This window comes from Pseudophryne corroboree, chromosome 3 (assembly GCF_028390025.1).
Source record: "Pseudophryne corroboree isolate aPseCor3 chromosome 3, aPseCor3.hap2, whole genome shotgun sequence".
Taxonomy (NCBI): domain Eukaryota; kingdom Metazoa; phylum Chordata; class Amphibia; order Anura; family Myobatrachidae; genus Pseudophryne; species Pseudophryne corroboree.
In genome coordinates, this window is record NC_086446.1 from 758,111,691 (window position 1) to 758,134,420 (window position 22,730).

Sequence of the window (22,730 nt, forward strand, 5' to 3'; positions counted from 1 at the left end):
TGCCTGCATACTGTGTAAAATGGGGATACCTGCCTGCGTACTGTGTAAAATGGGGATACCTGCGTACTATGTAAAATGGGGATACCTGCCTGCGCACTGTGTAAAATGGGGATACCTGCCTGCCGCACTGTGTAAAATGGGGATATCTTCCTGCCGTACTGTGTAAAATGGGGATACTTGCCTGCCGCACTGTGTAAAATGGGGATACCTGCCTGCGTACTGTGTAAAATGGGGATACCTGCCTGCCGCACTGTGTAAAATGGGGATACCTGCCTGCGCACTGTGTAAAATGGGGATACCTGCCTGCCGCACTGTGTAAAATGGGGATATCTTCCTGCCGTACTGTGTAAAATGGGGATACTTGCCTGCCGCACTGTGTAAAATGGGGATACCTGCCTGCGTACTGTGTAAAATGGGGATACCTGCCTGCCGCACTGTGTAAAATGGGGATACCTGCCTGCCGCACTGTGTAAAATGGGGATACCTGCCTGCCGCACTGTGTAAAATGGGGATACCTGCCTGCCGCACTGTGTAAAATGGGGATACCTGCCTGCCGCACTGTGTAAAATGGGGATACCTGCCTGCCGCACTGTGTAAAATGGGGATACCTGCCTGCCGCACTGTGTAAAATGGGGACACCTGCCTGCCGCACTTTGTAAAATGGGGATATCTTCCTGCTGTACTGTGTAAAATGGGGATACCTGCCTGCCGCACTTTGTAAAATGGGGATATCTTCCTGCTGTACTGTGTAAAATGGGGATACCTGCCTGCCGCACTTTGTAAAATGGGGACACTTGCCTGGCGCGCTGTGTAATATGGGGACACTTGTGCCTGCTGTAATGTGTAAAAAGGGGACCCCCCCCCCCCTCCCTGTGGTGGGTGTGATATCAGACGAGTCCACGCCCACTTTAATGAGACCACGCCCATTTTAATCAGGCCACACACCCTTGTCGGGAGCGCGCGTGCCTTCGGCGCGTGCATGCCTTTTCTTTTTATGGCTATATGGGGGGGGGGGGCACACTTTTTTTTTTTTTTTTTTATAGCAATAGGGGCGGGGGCGCGCATTTTGAAATCTCGCACTGGGAGCCAAATTGTCTAGAAATGGCCCTGCTCTAAGATTTGGTAAATTTCCCCCTATATTGGCTAACATTTTGATGACCGCTGACATTTATCAACTACATACTGCCAGTGTTGGATTGGAGTGTGCAGAGTCCATTAGTAAAATGAATGACCGTATAAGGATTCTTTATAACCAAATAATATAATTTAACATGCAGGCACATTCTACAATATAGCAACACTGTAATATAAATATTATAGGTTTTGCAATATCAATTGGAAATAGTTACTCTGCTTAAGTAAAACATAGTTAGGATCAGGCTTCCCCCTCCTGGAGAAGGGGGGGCAGCAAGTATGGTGGTAGGTCATCTTACACTTCGCCAACTCCTCCAGCACAATAATCCTATCTGTTACAGCAGACCACAGTAGGGCACTATAAGGGGGAGATATACTCCGCCTTGGAGAGTAATAAAGTGGAGGGAGGAAGTACCAGCCAATCAGCTTCAGTCATGTTACAGGAGCTGATAGGTTTGTACTTTAACTCTTTGCACTTTATCACTCTACAAGGCTTAGTACATCTGCCCCTAGCTTTCTCCAGCACAGTACTTTCTCATACCTCAACTTTGCCTGTGTTGGCAGCAGGGCATCTCTGGTGCATGCCCAAAAATAGTGGGCGTGGTCTCATGACTTTGGGTGACCTCACACCTACTGGGGCATGGCTTAGTGGGAAATACTGCTAATGTGAGTCCTGTCCCCCATTTCAGTCACATGGCCCGTGTTCCTGGAGCTGCTGATCATGCCCCCAGTCCTTTCTCCTGTGAAAACTAAAGATGTTGTGTACGCCGCATCTAAGAAGTCGTGATTTCAGTCTTGGATGTTAAGTTTCTGTAAGCACTGTCATCCAATATAAGATGGCTGATGGCACGTGACATGGGAGAGGTCGGAGGAGAAGAGATGTTTTGTAAAAAGTAGATCGGGGTATGTTTCTGAAGTTGAGGATGGGCCGAAATCAATCTTTCCTAGAAAGTGTAGCCTTAGGAGGGGGGACATGGGAGAAGGTAGATTTCGGTATCATAGACAGCACAGAGCTGAGAATACCGTAGATCATGCCAAGTAAATGGCTACTGTTGAGAGGCCAAAGTAGTAAAAAAAAAAAAGGGAGAAGACTTTGTCTTGGTAGGATTGTTAAATGGGATATTAAAGTCTGCCAAGAAGATATGAGGAAGGGGAGATTTGAGAAGAGTGGGGAAGCCAGGTTGAGGAGAAGTTCCCAAGAAATTGGGAGACAGGACCAGGATATGATGGTGGAAAAGTGAAGGTGGACAGCATGGAAAAGGTGGTTGAAGTTTTCTTCAAAGAATAAGGATTAAGAGTTAATGAGCATGGTGCAGCATGGGATAAATAAGTCCTTGCCTCTTACATCATGATAGCTATTGGGTCTAGGAGTATGGGACATAGATGGGGACCCCATAGGATGAGGTAGTTGAAGTCGTATCTTTCAGAGAGCCAAGTTTCAGTTAGAGAGTAGTAGGGGAGCAAGCTAGAGATGAAGTGGTCTTGGGAAGGAGTCAGATTACAGACTAACTTGGTATTCCATTGAGCACATGAGGTAGGCAGGGAGTGAAGAGATGTGAATGGGTTTGCAGGTATGTTGTGGAAGTTTGAGTTTGGGGTGATGAGGAAGGGGAGAGGGGATTTGGTAGGGGCATGGGAAACTGAATAGGATAGGGGAAAGAAAAGATGCAAATATAGAAGATAGATGCAGCAAACAAAATATTAGTAGTCACAAGCTGTCATCTGACAAATCGGTAAAGAGGAGGAGTCCAGAGCAGACAAGAACAATAGTGGTCATAAACAAGCAGGGATGTAAAACAAGCAGGGACAAAAATGCAACAGATAAGCAAATGGATACAGGGTCTGATTCAGACCTGGATGCAGCCCCTATTTGGTTGCAATTGACTAATGCTTTGTTACAATTGCAATGGTGGACTAAGCCACAACCTGATTGACAGGCTGCAGGTGTTTGAGGGTGGAGATGGAGTGACTCCATTTTTAAGGTGTTGAGGCTAGCGAATGAGCTGTTTTATGCAGATTCACTGGCCTTGGTGGCTGGGCATTCAAAACAACCGCAGATTTCGGAACACCCACGCAATGGTGATCCGATGCGGTCTTCAGGTGCAAGCAGCTGATCTGAGAACCTGGCTGTGGCATTAACTTACATTCTCAGATCCTCTGTGATGGAAGACCCACAGCGCACTGTGGCAAAGCAATCCAGAGTGTGCTGCTGACAGTCTTTTACACCCACCTGGAACCAAGCCCTGATAATACTGATCAGTAATCCTAGGAACTGTGAGTATCGGGAAAGCGGTCACGTCAACCCAACCAGCCTATACAGTGGAACTAGGCTGATGTAGTAGATGCCCCAATCTGCCCGTGTTCCTATCCCAACCTCTGTTTATCATCATGACACTCGGTTTATGTCCTCCTTGGGCACATGCTTGGTAAAGGTAAATCTACCTCTGCCATGATATAACCAGTTACCAAGTGTCACTAAGGCCTGATTCGGATGTGGTTGGAGGTGCTATCACTGCTACTTACATGGAGGCGGCAGCGATTGCTATAATATGTTAATGCAGCAGGAGTTTCTGATAGAAGTAGACGCCTCCTGCTTGCATTAGTGATCCGTGCTGTGTCCCAAGATGCAGCATCGATCACCTGTGACACAATCAGCCGCCTGTGATCCATGTGAACGCGCAAGCTGGCCGCTGCTGACCCAACAAAGAGGTCGGGAAATTTCCATCTTCCAACGGAGATCCTGGCCTCATCGGTCCTCCAAATCGGAAGCAGCACACGTCTGATTTGGGGAAACCATATCATCTCCGCCTCTCCCCTCACCCAAACACTATCAGACAATCACTGGCAGTCTGTAGCTGATCTGCTACTGACGTCGCAGACCTGAACGGCACATGCTCTATGTACTAAACATCGCCCACATCTGAATCGGGGGGGGGGGGGGCATTTATGGTGTATATAGAAAGTTCTCTTCTCCTACTGTATATTCTTAGAGATCTCTCAAAGAATTAAAATGTATGAACACATCACATTATGGGAATTTTAGTCCAGAGTGTCCAGAGACAGGTTCTTGCAAGACATTGTATTAGATTACAGCTGGAAACTATTTTAACATGTTTTGGCATATTTTAACTGTAACGGAAGGTTTATAGTGAGTGACTAATATTGTACTTTCCTAATTACAGTATCACTAGCGACGAGATTAATTTTAGCTACATCATAATGATCTCAAAGTGGCTCTTAAGTGAAAGCGACGTGAATGTAGCTATAATGGTGGAAAGTGATCCGGACCAGGAGATCTATCTGCACGCTGCTTTTGAAATCTTTGACACCAGCATTGTTATATTTGATAATGTAAAAGCTACAAATATTCAAAGCAAAGATTTCACGGTAAGTGATTTCCTTTTTACTTAACATGCACCTGCCGCCTAGTTACCATATTGCTAATGAGTCTGGAGCAAAGCAAACAATTAAAGAAGTAACTTTGTATCTGGAGCTTGGACAGGTGTGTGTGTGTGTATGGGCTGCAGTGGGCACTATGGCACACTGGTAGATCATTCAACTGCACTTTTAAAGCCAGTTGTATGACCTTCAACAACAATATTCCCTCACATCCCCACACTGGGCTCTCGAGGAACTCTATTCCTTCAATCAGAGTTGGAACTGGGCCTTTTAGAGTAGTGACCTAAAGGGCCACTGTCTTTGCTGAGATGTGGAGAGCACTACTGCTCAAGCTCCATATACTGAATGTGTAACAGAGTACGGCTGTACAATAAACCAAGGTACTGGATAAGTGCTGGGCCGTTTGGTGTAACTGGCGATTCTGCTGGTGTATACTCTTCACTCTGCCTAGAACTACCTAAAAGTACACACATTCAACAGACCCTCCATCTCTGTGAAAATGACTGTAGATGCTTCCATTGCAGACGTGGCCAACCTACTGCTAATAGCCAAAACCAACTCAAGTTTTGCCATTTTAAATACTTCAAATGCGTGAAAACTAGCTGCTCAATTGCAGAAATGTTGTGGCTGTCTGTAACTGACTACTTAATTTACCCCACAGGCTCTTTCAGTGCAGAAGTGGGAGTCCTAACAATTGTCCCGCACTAGCCAGTAAGACCCCCATATAGGGAAGAGATGGCTCTATCTCGTGTATCCCAGGAGAAGAAAACCTTCTCCACATGTGGTCATTCACCCTGACACACCCAAAGTACATTCATATCCCACACATTACATTAATACCACTGCCTTGTATGCATGTATATAGCACACACTCTTTAACTTATCTTGGGAGCGGGGTCAAGTTGGGGTGTGTGTTCCCTGCCTGCAGCAAGTTCCCACAAGTTGTGGTCTGAGGAGTGGAGTCATAGAATCACACCAAATTGTCTCAGTTCCCGTGCCATAGTCCCATGTATTGCAATATAATGCCACGAGGGCGCAGGCTTCCAATCGTTGGCAAATCTCTTTGCTTGATTATGCCCCACCCACTATGGTCCTTTAGCTGGGGTTCTGAGTACTCTGAAACCCCCCATGCATGAGCCACTGCAGCAGAGGCATGAGTTGGTACTGCTCGGACGGTCATTGGCTGTACTCACTATGGCAGACATGCTGACCCTGAGCCACTGCTTACTCACATTTGAGCCAGAACCTAAGTAAGCTTTGTGCCTGGCACATGCTGCACCACCCTGATTACAGCCCAGCTTTGCCATCAGATGGCTGACTGTCAGTCTCTGCTTTCACCCATAACTGTATTCACATGACATTGCTCTTGTAACAGGGTCCATTCAGGAAACCGACGTTTGGCATCCCAGCTGTCAGAATGTCGACGCCAGAATACTGACACTGCTCGGAATGCTAACGCTGGCATTCCAAGATGGATAGAAATGCTGGCACCGGGATTCCAAACACTGGAAGCCCAAATGACCTTTGCAGGGACTCCATATTGGTAAGGGGTGGGGGTTAGGTTTAGGCTGCAGGAGGAGGGTTAGGCTGTGGGGAAGGTAGGGTTTCTCTGTTTCGAGATGCCGGTGTCGGTCACATGACTGCCGGGATATGGCATGTATCCTCTTGTAACTTGTAGCCCTTGACCTCACTTACATGGTCACATGATCAGCAGCACAGTTCTGAGATGCTATAGGCTTTTCTACGCCCAATCACTTTTTGAATCTAGGGGTACACAGATAAACAGTATTTATAGATTACTTCCAAAGGATGTGGCAACCCACCTGCAGAAATACAGGACAGATCAAGGTATACATATATTTCCATTGCCTGAAAGTACGCTGAAAGCTTGTATACACATTAAATGCACATACAGAATTACTTTTATACTGATTGTTTTAATATTTGAAATTTTCTAAAGCAAGATGAAACTGAATGGTCTGTGCTACCTCTTCCCAGGTGCCCATAGTGAACTCGTCACAACCAGCCTTCCTGACAGTTTCTTTCTCTGATGGAAACACAGTTAAGAAGACGGAACGTCAGACCATAATTGTTAACAATCAACAGAATGGCTGCACTAGCCAGTCAGGGAAACCCATTTACAACCCAGGGGACACAGGTGAGTGACAACTGGACAATGGATGTGGTTCAAGTCCCCTGTCTGGGACTCGAGCACCAGACCTGGCAGACGAGGAGGTAACATGACTGAGTGGTGGTCCAGTCGTGTTCCAGTCTCTCATGGCCAATACTATTAAATCCTATGAATGTCGCCCAACCCCTTTAAAAGAGGCCAAACAGTTTCCTGAAGGCTAAAATAAGTGTCGTCTTGTACACATGTAGCTCTTCTTCCTATTATGCTGACTGTTTGCTGTACTTACCTTTTTTGTCTGTGTGAAGTCGAGATATTCAGTCACCCATAGTACTTCCACCTGCTGTTCCCTCCTCCAAAGACTATCGGCCATCTGGTGGGTGTACAGTGTGTCAAAGTTCCAAACCAGCCAATTTGGGCCTGATTCTGAGTGGGACACAAGTGAGTTTGCGGGTGCATCTTTCAGCTGACTGTGTCTCTACCAGGGAAAGAAATTGGCGACTGCCACCTAGTACAGCTCTTCTGTGACCACACGTGCAGCACTGCACACACATGCCACCCATATAAGGCCCGATTTAGGTGCGGACTCCGCGCAGCTTCTACTGGCATTTCCCCTTCTGCAACTTTATGCAACTGCCTCTACAAAGCTCTTTCCTTGTGCACATCTGTGCCTTCCAATGCGCAAGGACTGAGTCGCCCGCTGTCAGAGCCCAGAGACCCTAAACTACTGATTAGTGAATGTTTAAATTAGAGATGAGCGGGTTCGGTTCCTCGGGATCCGAACTAGTGATGAGCGGATTCGGTTTTACTCGGTTCTCAAAACCGAATCTTATTGGCTCACTGATGTCACGTGTTTTGGATAGCCAATAAGATTCGGTTTTGAGAACCGAGTAAAACCGAATCCGCTCATCACTAATCCGAACCCCCCCAAACTTCACCCATTTTACACTGTTACGAGGCACTCTAATCTTCCTGCCTTGCTCGGTTAACCCGAGCGCACCCGAACGTCGTCATCCCGCTGTCGGATTCTTGTGAGATTCATATTCTATATAAGCAGCCGCACGTCTCCGCTATTTTCACTCGTGCATTGGAGATGTTAGAGAGGACGTGCAGCGTTCTCAGTTGTTCAGTGTGCTTGCAAATATCTGTGCTCAGTGTGCTGCAAATATCTACGTTCTCTGCCTGAAAAACGCTCCATATCTGTGCTCGGTGTGCTGCAAATATCTGTGCTCAGTGTGCTTTATTGTGGGGACTGGGGACCACCAGTATTATATAGTAGGAGAGTACAGTGCAGAGTTTTGCTGACCAGTGACCCCACCACTATTATACGTTCTCTGCCTGAAAAATGCTCCATATCTGTGCTGCATTGTAGTATATAGTAGGAGGACAGTGCAGAATTTTGCTGACCAGTGACCACCAGTATTATATCAGTACGGTACAGTAGGCCACTGCTCTACCTACCTCTGTGTCGTCAAGTATACTATCCATCCATACCTGTGGTGCATTTTAGTTGTTATGCACTGTCCTCCATTTCAGCTGTTGTGCGCAGTAGTAGGAGGACAGTGCATAACAACTAAAATGCACCACAGGTATGGATGGATAGTATACTTGACGTCACAGAGGTAGGTAGAGCAGTGGACTACTGTACCGTACTGCTATATATTATATACTGGTGGTCGGCAAAATTATGCACTGTCCTCCTACTACTGCGCACAAGTTTGCTGACCACCAGTATATAACATATAGCAGTATGGTACAGTAGGCCACTGCTTTACCTACCTCTGTGTCGTCAAGTATACTATCCATCCATACCTGTGGTGCATTTTAGTTGTGCATAATTTTGCTGACCACTAGTATATAATATATAGCAGTACGTTACAGTAGTCCACTGCTCTACCTCTGTGTCGTCAAGTATACTACAAAAGCTCAGTAAAATGACCCAAAAATCAAAATTAAAAGCGTCTGAGGAGAAGCGTAAACTTGCCAATATGCCATTTACGACACGGAGTGGCAAGGAAGAGCTGAGGCCCTGGCATATGTTCATGGCTAGTGGTTCAGATTCACATGAGGATGGAAGCACTCATCCTCTCGCTAGAAAGAAAACTGCAGTGCCACTCCTAGATGGACCAGGTGTTTGTGCCGGCCACTAGGGTCGCTTAGCTTAGTCATCCAGTGACCTCGGTGCAAATTTTAGGACTAAAAATAATAGTGTGAGGTGTTCAGAATAGACTGGAAATGAGTGGAAATTATGGTTATTGAGGTTAATACTATGGGATCAAAATGACCCCAAAATTCTATGATTTAAGCTGTCTTTGAGGGTTTTTTACAAAACAAAAACACCCGAATCCAAAACACACCCGAATCCGACAAAATTTTCAGGGAGGTTTTGCCAAAACGCGTACGAATCCAAAACACTGCTGCGGAACCGGATCCAAAACACAAAACCCGAAAAATGTCCGGTGCACATCACTAGTTTAAATGCACCCTACAAACCTGCCCCAGCCCTATGTGACTGTTGGCATTGCATGACACTCCGAATCAGGCCCAGAATGTCCTGTGGATGAAGGTGACCCTTCTGCAGCCTCATTGACCACAAAACACAGTCTGGGTTACACAAACATGCACAAGGGCATGATCAATTGTATGGAAGCTGTTCCGCAAGCAGGGAAGGAGTCTTGCACCTTGAAATGCACATACTGTAGCGGATAAAGAGACTCACTTGTGTGAGTGATGGTTGGAGGAGATATCGCTGCTACTTGGGAGCAGCGATGATAGCACTAATATGCTAATGCAGCAGGAGGCGTCATGTCTTCAATTCGCATTAGTGATCCGCGCTGCGTCCGAGGTTTCGGCAGAGTATCATCTACAACACCACTGGCCGGCTGCGTGTCGCATAAGCTGGCCGCTGCAGGTCCGAGCAAGATGATCCTGTCCTTATCACTCCCACACAACAGCAGTGACACTCCTCCGCCCCCTCCCCACCCCCAGTGACTGGCAGTCTGCATCAAATTGGTGCCTGACGTTGCAGACCTGTACTGCACATAGGCAGTCTGGGTCCAGCGCATGAGCAAAATACCGACCATCCACACATTCAACCACATCCAAATTAGGTCCCAGTTGCCTTTTTAGATGAAAGCTCCATCTGTCTGTTCACTGACCCTAATGATGGCCAAGAAATAAAGTAGCGCAAGCATGAAAAATATTTTCACTTATTAATATTGTTAAAACATATAATGCATCAGTGCCACATTAGTGCTTCTTAGGGATATGAATGTATTATGCTACATATGAACTGTTAATGTATTGTGCTTTCTCCGCAGTGCAATGTAATGTATTGTGCTTTCTCCACAGTGCAATGTAATGTATTGTGCTTTCTCCGCAGTGCAATGTAATGTATTGTGCTTTCTCCGCAGTGCAATGCAGATTTTTTTGTTTAACTCCTGAAATGAAGACTGTTGATCAGAACGTAAGTGACCAGTGATGAATTGAAACCTTCTTCTTGCCACATTCGTGTTGTAGCTAATGGGTCCTCTCTGCCTGGAGTCGGTGGAAAAATTTCATATAAATAATTCATGGGCTCATTTATCAATGCGTGATAAATTTCACTGAGTGATAAATTGCACCAGCTAATCAGCTCCTAAGTGTCATGTTACAGACTGTTTGAAAAATGAGTTAGGAGCTGATTGGCTGGTGCAATTGATCACTCACAGTGAAATTTATCACTCATTGATAAGTGAGCCTAAAAAGGATAAAGATAAAGAGAATTCTTTTCTCTCCTTTAAATAGTACTTGGCATAGTTGCCTACTCTTCCAGCACGGCCTGGAGGCTCATGAAATTTGGGTTGTGATCCCGGCCGATGCAAGAAAAAGATGGATATCCTTTATTAAAATAGAACATTTTCTACATTTGAAAATGAATTTATATTTTTCTTGAATTTGGACTAGTAGCAGTTTGGGCTTCCGGGAGCAGTGCTCATGGGCGCAGAGAGGGGGGTAGCAGATATCCATTACCCAGGCCTGTGTATCTGTACGGCCCCGGGAGTTACCATGTCACCCTCCCCCGGTGCATGTGCTGCACCTTCGCAAAAGTGAAGTCTCGGCAGCCCTGGCTGTGGTTTTTGCGCTAAATGGCCCATCAAAAATATATTCTGCTTAGCCCTATTTGACCAACAGCCCTCTTAAGCTGTTGAGTAACTGCACCTCCTAACATGACATTGGCCGTTGAGCATCAGTTAATTGTCACGGATTTGCTTGAAGCCTGTAGTTGCGATGCACTTTAATATAACATGGGCTCTGTTACATCATTTGAATTCCGTTTTATCACCAGAGCAGGTGTGGTGTGTTGCGTGTTTTTTTTATTTTTTATTTTTTTTAATATCTTTGCTGCATCCATGGGTAATGAAAATAATGAATAATTAGCTGATGTGCCCAGTTTCAACCAGTCAAAGGCTTGGTGGGCGGAACATAAGAGGTAAAAATGGAAATGATTGCTGTCTTTGGCTCTCTATTGGGTCCATATTTGTTTCCTGTGTAAATAATGCTGCATTTTTATTTTGCAGGTGACAAATGTGCGCTTTCTGGTAAGATCTTTCTGTGATTACTAGATGTTAAATGTACTGTATCTTTGCTGTCAAAACAACTGTGTGCTTGCTGCAGAAACAAATTATATATCGGAGTTTTATCCTCCCTCAACGATGAGATTTTCAAGAAAGTCAGTCATCGCTAACTTGCCTGTTAGAAGTAGTGGGGATTTATCAATAGTTCCAGTCCAAGCTGTCCTCGTTTAGGCGAACAGTAGGGATTTGAGGGCCCTGTTTAATAGTCCGGACCACAAACTTGTGTGTCCTGTGGTGGCATAGGTGTGAACAGGGGGGGTTCCTGGTGCGCACAGGCACCCCCTAATGTCTGGCGCCACGATCTCGCATGCCTGATGCAGCGATCGCCGAGCAGGCTGATTACTGTCCCCTCTGCGCTGCACCCTGTCAGGACTGTATTACTGACTGGACACCTGGGTTAATCAAGGGTGCCACTGCAACCGGCTTTCAAATTCCCAGCTCCACCACCATTTACAAAAACAGCGTGATGTGACGTGATTACGTCATGCTGCTCGCATGCCCTCCCGTCACACCCACCACATACACACCTCTCTCCTTCTATGCTATGCCAATGCCAGCCACTGATGAGGAGCAGCATGCAGCCAGCGTTCCTCTTGGGAAGACAAATTCAATGCTGGCAGACGGCCGGCAGCAGCATTGACACGTCACTAGTTTTTCCAGCAGCAGCAGTACTAGTCTGCAACTGTCAGTGTCACTGAGTGACTGATTTGTAAGTAAGCTGCTGCAGCTTGCAGGTGAAAGAGAGGGGGAGCCAGACCAGGCTGAGGAGGAGCAGTGGAATTGCAGTTAATGCCATCAGGGGTGCTTGTTTGGTGCACACCACAACATCTGACAATGTATCTGCTTTATTAGGATTGGTACAAAGGTGTATATTTTATGCGTTGACCATCAATAGATAGTGCTAGACACACCCCTCCGACGGTGCACCCCCTAATAAAATGTGCTGCGCTCGCCAGTGTGTGGTGGGAAAGCTGAGCAGCAGTGAGTGGATAACACACTAACTTGCTACTGGTGGGCGTGGTAATGAAAGAATTGGATGTTCAGAGAGGATAGAAGGTGGTTAAGAGGCAAGCAGTAGGTACTGTATGTCTTCAGTGTAGTGATGGCAATATTGTAAACGGCCATCGATGGCGGCCTACTACGCAACGGATGATGATCAACAGTTTCACCAACCAATGGTCATCCCTTTTATTTGACTGACTAGCCCGTGGGCCAATCGGAATGCGGGGGTAGGGCTATGATCCGTCTCACGGCACCTTGGAGGAAAAAATAAATTCAGTTATGCTGTGCCGTCGATGGAGGGAAACCATCTTGTTCTCCCCGATCGATGGCAAAACTATACATTGGCCGTAATTCATTGATTATGCATCATTGATGGTTGATTGCCATCCCTACTTCAGAGGAATGGCCATCCATTGTGATACACAACCACACCCTCCTTGGGATATTATTAAAATAAACTGATTAAAGCTAATAAACAGTGTTATTAGCATTCAACATCTACAACAATTCAGCATGAATTGTAGTTTTGCGAGAAATTGCAAAGCTACAACACTCCCCTCTAGCATGTGGGGGACAACCAGCACATAGCAAGGCGAACGCATCGCTAACAGCCGCACGCACGCATCTAAAGGGTTGCCTCTGCAGCTCAGCTGTGTAGGCAGTCGCCGGGCCGCCATTGGGTCAGGTTGCAGCAGCTGCATGTGACGTCACTCTGCTGCCTGCCCCGCCGCAATAGGTCCAGACATCTGGCTAACACTGGATACAGTAGTGAACTCCTAACATGAGACTCTGGTCTATTTACTAAACCTTAGATGCAGATAAAGTGGACGGAGATAAAGTACCAGCCAACCAGCTCCTAGCTGCCATGTCACAGGCTGGGTTTGAAAAATGATGGTGGTTTGGCCGGTACTTTATCTCCGTCCACTTTATCACTTCCCCAGGCTTAATACATCTGCCCCATGGTTTCTAAAACTGGGTACACGCTGGCTGACATATTGGCTGTTTAGTTGAACAGCCGACATATGGTGGGCGTGTTGACAGGTGTGTAACAGTGATATGTCTGAACGATGTCGTTTAGACTTATTGCAACGGCAGTGCAGCACAGCTAATGGGCGATATATCTGCAGATATAGCAACGCATCATACTGTGTACGGGCGGTCAGCTGTCCACCTGTTCTCTTGATGCAGAGGCTGCCAGTGACATCACAACTGGGTAATTGCACGCCGAGTTGTGACATCAGGCATGACGCATTGGGCCAACGATTGGTAAGCGTGTCTGCACTTGCTAATCGTCAGATCGTCCGGACAACCGATCCCATCATCCTAATGTGTACCCAGCATTGGGTATTATACGGCAGTATAAAAGATTGGGGGGGGGGTATAAACTTTCAGCTGCCACTGCAGCTGTAATGGCTGTACACTGATTTTCATCACATACGCCTGTCCACAGAATATCATAATTGGGTTATGGTGGTTTAAACGGGCAATGAGGACGGAGGCGGGGCACAGATCACGACGACCTGGATCGTAGCCGGCTGAACGACCAATGTAATAATACGGAGCGATATTTCGTTCTGTGGCAGCATCCATGAACTTGCCACCGGCCACCATAATAGCTGCAGTGGTAGCTCACTGTTCACAGGTGGCTGCAATGGAACATTTATTACAATGTATACCCTACAATTTGCTGTACCCCTATTACAAGTAGATGCCTGCTGCTACAGTAGTAATCCGTGCAGCATCCTAGAACACTGCATCAGCTCTCTCCCACCATTGGACAACTAATGGCACCGGTGCCACGCAAGCTGCCCATTGCAGAGGCCCGGAATCTTCGTCCTACGACGACGATCCCTGGTAACCGCACCTGATGACCCCCTTTTGTGAAACGTTATCGGGCTCTGGATGCTCAGCCCGACATCGAGTCCAACAGAAGATTTGTGGGTCTTCCGGATTTTGTGTTTGTATGCCGTTGGCTATTTGTGGCGGGAAACTTTCATTGACGGCTTAGTTGGCTGTACCACCCTAATGAGGGCAGAGGCATCAATCTTTCAGGTGGGTAGTCGGGTTAGAAGGTTGATTTTGAAATCTGTGTGTGTGTGTGTTTACCAAGCATGTTCGTGGTGCATTACCGTTTACTTAAACACTTAAAGCACAAAAGAGCAACTTTAAACAACCATTTAATAAAAATACACAAAATGCGTATATTCAGGGCATGGGATAATAAAATAAGGAATGTATCCGTGTCACATCACTCAGTGGTCAGATAAATTGCAATGTGAAAATAAAGCTTTCTAATTTGTGGGATGCATGCAGGGCCATCTTAACTTATGGGCAGCTGCTCAGGGCCCCACGGTTCTAGGGCCTGGAACAGCGTGGGCCAGGGGATATCTACATCCCTCCCCCCCTCAAACTTGTGCCTACAGTGCGCCTGGGGAGACGGGTAGAGAATGCTGCCTGGCTGCTCTCATTGTGAATTACACACCATCAGAGCAGCCAGGCAGCATTCTCTACCTGCCTCCCAGCCAGCAGCCAGACAGTGAATGTCTGTCAGTATGCTTATTGGTGGATTGCTTGAGCTAGCCACCAATCTGAGTCCTGAGAGCCGTTCACTATGGAAGCATGTGGAGAGACGGTGCAGGAGCAGTAAATTGATAATTCTCATTTATTCCCATGAATGGGTTAGGAGGGTCCCCAGGGCCTGCTATGCTGCTAAGATTGCCCCGGCTACATGCAAAAGCAGCCAGTGTTTATCCTGCATAGATATAATATTAATGTATTTGCTTCCCTTGCGTTGCAACATTGGGCCTAATTCAGACCTGATCGCATCAGTAAATTTGTTAGCTAATGGGCAAAACTATGTGCACTGCAGGTAGGGGGGGGGGGGGTTGGTAGCAGATATAACATGTGCAGAGAGAGTTAGATTTGGGTGGGGGTGTCCAAACAAATCTAAATTGCAGTGTAAAAATAAAGCAGCCAGTATTTACCCTGCACAGAAACCATATAACCCACCCAAATCTAGCTCTCTGCACATGTTACATCTGCCCCACCTGCAGTGCAATATGCTTTTGTCCATTAGCTAACAAATTTGCTGCTGCGATCGGGTCTGAATTAGGCCCCAAGTTACTTGCTGTTTTTGCTTTTACTTATAAACCAGAATCAGGCCCACTATGTGTTGATATACAGCCTTGTAATGTATTTAGATATCACAATGCAAATTTGGCCAAATTTATCACATCCCATAAGCATCTAATTTGCGGATTGGGATAAATAGGACCCCTAGGCTTGATACATTTCATCCCTATGTATTCGAAAACCAGAGTCAGGCGCTCTAAAACTAGAGATGAGCGGGTTCGGTTTCTCTGAATCCGAACCCGCACGAACTTCATGTTTTTTTTCACGGGTCCGAGCGACTCGGATCTTCCCGCCTTGCTCGGTTAACCCGAGCGCGCCCGAACGTCGTCATGACGCTGTCGGATTCTCGCGAGACTCGGATTCTATATAAGGAGCCGCGCGTCGCCGCCATTTTCACACGTGCATTGAGATTGATAGGGAGAGGACGTGGCTGGCGTCCTCTCCATTTAGATTAGGAGAGAGAGAGAGAGATTGACCTGAGGCTGATACTGTAGAAGAGAGTGCAGAGTTTAGTGACTGACCACAGTGACCACCAGCAGTGCAGTTGTTTTATTTAATATATCCGTTCTCTGCCTGAAAAAAACATATCTGTGTGCACTGCTCAGCCCAGTGTGCTGCATGCCTGCATCATCTATGTATATATTATATATCTGACTGTGCTCAGCTCACACAGCTTATAATTGTGGGGGAGACTGGGGAGCACTGCAGTGCCAGTTATAGGTTATAGCAGGAGCCAGGAGTACAAGACAGTCACATACCATATCTGTGTGCACTGCTCAGCCCAGTGTGCTGCATCATCTATGTATATATTATATATCTGACTGTGCTCAGCTCACACAGCTTATAATTGTGGGGGAGACTGGGGAGCACTGCAGTGCCAGTTATAGGTTATAGCAGGAGCCAGGAGTACATATTATATTAAAATTAAACAGTGCACACTTTTGCTGCAGGAGTGCCACTGCCAGTGTGACTGACCAGTGACCTGACCACACTGACCACCAGTATAGTTAGTAGTATACTATATTGTGATTGCCTGAAAAAGTTAAACACTCATCGTGTGACTTCACTTGTGTGGTGTTTTTTTTTATTTATTCTATAAAAAACTCATTCTGCTGACAGACAGTGTCCAGCAGGTCCGTCATTATATAATATATATACCTGTCCGGCTGCAGTAGTGATATATATATATATATATATATTTTATATCATTATTTATCATCCAGTCGCAGCAGACACAGTACGGTAGTTCACGGCTGTAGCTACCTCTGTGTCGGCACTCGGCAGTCCATCCATAATTGTATACCACCTACCCGTGGTTTTTTTTTCTTTCTTCTTTATACATACATACTACGACATCTCTTTATCAACCAGTCTATATTAGCAGCAGACACAGTACAGTACGGTAGTTCACGGCTGTGGCTGCCTCTGTGTCGGCAGTCCGTCCATAATTGTATACCACCTAACCGTGGTTTTTTTTTTCTTTCTTCTTCATACATACATACTACGACATCTCTTTATCAACCAGTCTATATTAGCAGCAGACACAGTACGGTAGTTCACGGCTGTAGCTACCTCTGTGTCGGCACTCGGCAGTCCGTCCATAATTGTATACTAGTATCCATCCATCTCCATTGTTTACCTGAGGTGCCTTTTTAGTTGTGCCTATTAAAATATGGAGAACAAAAATGTTGAGGTTCCAAAATTAGGGAAAGATCAAGATCCACTTCCACCTCGTGCTGAAGCTGCTGCCACTAGTCATGGCCGAGACGATGAAATGCCAGCAACGTCGTCTGCCAAGGCCGATGCCCAATGTCATAGTACAGAGCATGTCAAATCCAAAACGCCAAATATCAGTAAAAAAAGGACTCCAAAACCTTAAATAAAATTGTCGGAGGAGAAGCGTAAACTTGCCAATATGCCATTTACCACACGGAGTGGCAAGGAACGGCTGAGGCCCTGGCCTATGTTCATGGCTAGTGGTTCAGCTTCACATGAGGATGGAAGCACTCAGCCTCTCGCTAGAAAAATGAAAAGACTCAAGCTGGCAAAAGCAGTAGCACCGCAAAGAACTGTGCGTTCTTCGAAATCCCAAATCCACAAGGAGAGTCCAATTGTGTCGGTTGCGATGCCTGACCTTCCCAACACTGGACGTGAAGAGCATGCGCCTTCCACCATTTGCACGCCCCCTGCAAGTGCTGGAAGGAGCACCCGCAGTCCAGTTCCTGATAGTCAGATTGAAGATGTCAGTGTTGAAGTACACCAGGATGAGGAGGATATGGGTGTTGCTGGCGCTGGGGAGGAAATTGACCAGGAGGATTCTGATGGTGAGGTGGTTTGTTTAAGTCAGGCACCCGGGGAGACACCTGTTGTCCGTGGGAGGAATATGGCCGTTGACATGCCTGGTGAAAATACCAAAAAAATCAGCTCTTCGGTGTGGAACTATTTCAACAGAAATGCGGACAACAGGTGTCAAGCCGTGTGTTCCCTTTGTCAAGCTGTAATAAGTAGGGGTAAGGACGTTAACCACCTCGGAACATCCTCCCTTATACGTCACCTGCAGCGCATTCATAATAAGTCGGTGACAAGTTCAAAAACTTTGGGTGACAGCGGAAGCAGTCCACTGACCAGTAAATCCCTTCCTCTTGTAACCAAGCTCACGCAAACCACCCCACCAACTCCCTCAGTGTCAATTTCCTCCTTCCCCAGGAATGCCAATAGTCCTGCAGGCAATGTCACTGGCAATTCTGACGAGTCCTCTCCTGCCTGGGATTCCTCCGATGCATCCTTGCGTGTAACGCCTACTGCTGCTGGCGCTGCTGTTGTTGCTGCTGGGAGTCGATGGTCATCCCAGAGGGGAAGTCGTAAGCCCACTTGTACTACTTCCAGTAAGCAATTGACTGTTCAACAGTCCTTTGCGAGGAAGATGAAATATCACAGCAGTCATCCTGCTGCAAAGCGGATAACTGAGGCCTTGACAACTATGTTGGTGTTAGACGTGCGTCCGGTATCCGCCGTTAGTTCACAGGGAACTAGACAATTTATTGAGGCAGTGTGCCCCCGTTACCAAATACCATCTAGGTTCCACTTCTCTAGGCAGGCGATACCGAGAATGTACACGGACGTCAGAAAAAGACTCACCAGTGTCCTAAAAAATGCAGTTGTACCCAATGTCCACTTAACCACGGACATGTGGACAAGTGGAGCAGGGCAGGGTCAGGACTATATGACTGTGACAGCCCACTGGGTAGATGTATGGACTCCCGCCGCAAGAACAGCAGCGGCGGCACCAGTAGCAGCATCTCGCAAACGCCAACTCTTTCCTAGGCAGGCTACGCTTTGTATCACCGGTTTCCAGAATACGCACACAGCTGAAAACCTCTTACGGCAACTGAGGAAGATCATTGCGGAATGGCTTACCCCAATTGGACTCTCCTGTGGATTTGTGGCATCGGACAACGCCAGCAATATTGTGTGTGCATTAAATATGGGCAAATTCCAGCACGTCCCATGTTTTGCACATACCTTGAATTTGGTGGTGCAGAATTATTTAAAAAACGACAGGGGCGTGCAAGAGATGCTGTCGGTGGCCAGAAAAATTGCGGGACACTTTCGGCGTACAGGCACCACGTACAGAAGACTGGAGCACCACCAAAAACTACTGAACCTGCCCTGCCATCATCTGAAGCAAGAAGTGGTAACGAGGTGGAATTCAACCCTCTATATGCTTCAGAGGTTGGAGGAGCAGCAAAAGGCCATTCAAGCCTATACAATTGAGCACGATATAGGAGGTGGAATGCACCTGTCTCAAGCGCAGTGGAGAATGATTTCAACGTTGTGCAAGGTTCTGATGCCCTTTGAACTTGCCACACGTGAAGTCAGTTCAGACACTGCCAGCCTGAGTCAGGTCATTCCCCTCATCAGGCTTTTGCAGAAGAAGCTGGAGACATTGAAGGAGGAGCTAACACGGAGCGATTCCGCTAGGCATGTGGGACTTGTGGATGGAGCCCTTAATTCGCTTAACAAGGATTCACGGGTGGTCAATCTGTTGAAATCAGAGCACTACATTTTGGCCACCGTGCTCGATCCTAGATTTAAAGCCTACCTTGGATCTCTCTTTCCGGCAGACACAAGTCTGCTGGGGTTGAAAGACCTGCTGGTGAGAAAATTGTCAAGTCAAGCGGAACGCGACCTGTCAACATCTCCTCCTTCACATTCTCCCGCAACTGGGGGTGCGAGGAAAAGGCTCAGAATTCTGAGCCCACCCGCTGGCGGTGATGCAGGGCAGTCTGGAGCGACTGCTGATGCTGACATCTGGTCCGGACTGAAGGACCTGACAACGATTACGGACATGTCGTCTACTGTCACTGCATATGATTCTCTCACCATTGAAAGAATGGTGGAGGATTATATGAGTGACCGCATCCAAGTAGGCACGTCACACAGTCCATACTTATACTGGCAGGAAAAAGAGGCAATTTGGAGGCCATTGCACAAACTGGCTTTATTCTACCTAAGTTGCCCTCCCACAAGTGTGTACTCCGAAAGAGTGTTTAGTGCCGCCGCTCACCTTGTCAGCAATCGGCGTACGAGGTTACATCCAGAAAATGTGGAGAAGATGATGTTCATTAAAATGAATTATAATCAATTCCTCCGCGGAGACATTGACCAGCAGCAATTGCCTCCACAAAGTACACAGGGAGCTGAGATGGTGGATTCCAGTGGGGACGAATTGATAATCTGTGAGGAGGGGGATGTACACGGTGATATATCGGAGGGTGATGATGAGGTGGACATCTTGCCTCTGTAGAGCCAGTTTGTGCAAGGAGAGATTAATTGCTTCTTTTTTGGGGGGGGTCCAAACCAACCCGTCATATCAGTCAGTCGTGTGGCAGACCCTGTCACTGAAATGATGGGTTGGTTAAAGTGTGCATGTCCTGTTTTGTTTATACAACATAAGGGTGGGTGGGAGGGCCCAAGGACAATTCCATCTTGCACCTCTTTTTTTCTTTTATTTTTCTTTGCGTCATGTGCTGTTTGGGGAGGGTTTTTTGGAAGGGACATCCTGCGTGACACTGCAGTGCCACTCCTAAATGGGCCCGGTGTTTGTGTCTGCCACTAGGGTCGCTAATCTTACTCACACAGTCAGCTACCTCATTGCGCCTCTTTTTTTCTTTGCGTCATGTGCTGATTGGGGAGGGTTTTTTGGAAGGGACATCCTGCGTGACACTGCAGTGCCACTCCTAAATGGGCCCGGTGTTTGTGTCGGCCACTAGGGTCGCTAATCTTACTCACACAGTCAGCTACCTCATTGCGCCTCTTTTTTTCTTTGCGTCATGTGCTGATTGGGGAGGGTTTTTTGGAAGGGACATCCTGCGTGACACTGCAGTGCCACTCCTAGATGGGCCAGGTGTTTGTGTCGGCCACTAGTGTCGCTTAGCTTAGTCATCCAGCGACCTTGTTGCAAATTTTAGGACTAAAAATAATATTGTGAGGTATTCAGAATAGACTGAAAATGAGTGGAAATTATGGTTTTTGAGGTTAATAATAATATGGGATCAAAATGACCCCCAAATTCTATGATTTAAGCTGTTTTTTTTAGTGTTTTTTGAAAAAAACACCCGAATCCAAAACACACCCGAATCCGACAAAAAAAATTTGGTGAGGTTTTGCCAAAACGCGGTCGAACCCAAAACACGGCCGCGGAACCGAACCCAAAACCAAAACACAAAACCCGAAAAATTTCAGGCGCTCATCTCTATCTAAAACAAACAATGTAAACTTTGGTCTATAAATAAATGAAGCTTGGGGTTAGCTCTTATAAATATGGGTATGTTGCTTGTGAGTAATGTAGCCTGTATATCCTGTGGAAATCTCATCTATGACTTTTATATCACCTGCAGGAACCGTCGGGTGCGTGTATAGCCCAGGTGCGGAATCCAGAGCCGAAAAATGGGGTTGTGGAATTGGAATTCGCTACTTCTGAAGACGCAACCTCTGGATATTATCAAATCATATTTGAAAATGAAGGAAAAGGGGTGATCTACACCGCATATACTCAAGTAAAACGATACAGTACGTCTTAATCTTTTGGGGCATTTATCAAAGCTACAGCAACTGCACTCGGCACTACTGCAAATAAATCACAGGAGCAATTCCATGGCAATGTTTTTTTTTTTTTTTTTTTTAAAGGGTAAACTTACTAAAGTGTGAGTTGTCGTCTGTGGTGGTGTGTTTTGTGTGTTTTTTTTTTTTTTTTTTTTTTTTTTTTTTTTTTTTTACTGGTGATGTTGCCCATGACAACCAATCAGTCTACTGTAGCCATTATCTTCTAGAAGCGGCAAGATGAATATTAAGTAGAATCTGATTGGTTGCTGTGAGCAATATTACCAGTTCTAAAAAAAGAAAAACCTCCCACCATAGTAAATTTACCTCTTAGATGTTAACAAGCAGGAAAAAGCTCGGCTTTGTACAGTTTGTCTCTGTTAGCTAATACACTTATTTTCCACTGCCTTATGAATTCCATTATCATATAAGATTCCTTCAGTGAGACCGAAAAGGAATATCAACTTGATGGAAATATTTATCTATTAAGAAACAGCAGATGTGCTCATTTCCCTGTCTCCCCTTGGGCTTACTCCCTGTATATAGGGATACGGGTGTGGTTCATAGTCGACCAGACTTTGGTTGACTGTGTCTAGGTCGACAGTAAGTAAGTCGACACCTAAAATGGGTCAACATGAGGATTATTAATTTTTTTTGGGGTGTGTGTTTTTTTTTAAAGTGACCAGGAACCCCAATTAGTGCGCCGTGTCCCCTCGCATGGCTCGCCATGCTTCGGGCAAGGTGCCTCACTCTACTACCGCTGTGCTCGGCACAGGTTACCGTTCCCAATTGTAGTCCACAGATCGTCAAGTATGAAAGTTCAAAAAAATTCTGAAAAACCATGTCGACCTAGAGACCGGATACCAGGGATATTACCATGGTGATGCCAACTCTGTCATCCCCCATGATAGAGGGCTCTCTGAAGCTCTTTAATGGATTCTCTTTAATGCCTTAGGCTTAGGGGGTCTATTCATGAAGCAGTGAAGAGGGCAGAAGTGAGCCTGCGGAGAAGTTGCCAATGGCAACTAATCAGTTGCTCTGTACAATTGTAGAGTATGCAAATTATAAATGTTATGTCAATGCTGATTGGCTGCCATGGGCAACTTCACCACTGGCTCACTTCTCCACACTTTTCACTGCTTCATGAATAGAGTGGGCAAATCTCCTGTAGCCACCTACATACCGAGTGAGGAGGAGCATTGGCGGCTGATGTGATT

At 46.3% G+C, this 22,730-nt stretch overlaps 1 protein-coding gene across 1 annotated transcript in view; it reads left to right on the forward strand.

Moving 5' to 3' along the window:
* Nucleotides 1-22,730, forward strand: part of LOC135057424 (ovostatin homolog) — a 169,836-nt gene that overhangs the window by 24,810 nt on the left and 122,296 nt on the right. The window contains exons 3-7 of the mRNA XM_063963316.1: nucleotides 4,317-4,521; nucleotides 6,532-6,691; nucleotides 10,075-10,127; nucleotides 11,221-11,241; nucleotides 21,312-21,483. Coding sequence (XP_063819386.1) covers nucleotides 4,317-4,521; nucleotides 6,532-6,691; nucleotides 10,075-10,127; nucleotides 11,221-11,241; nucleotides 21,312-21,483 — 611 coding nt within the window. The remainder of the gene's footprint in view (nucleotides 1-4,316; nucleotides 4,522-6,531; nucleotides 6,692-10,074; nucleotides 10,128-11,220; nucleotides 11,242-21,311; nucleotides 21,484-22,730) is intronic.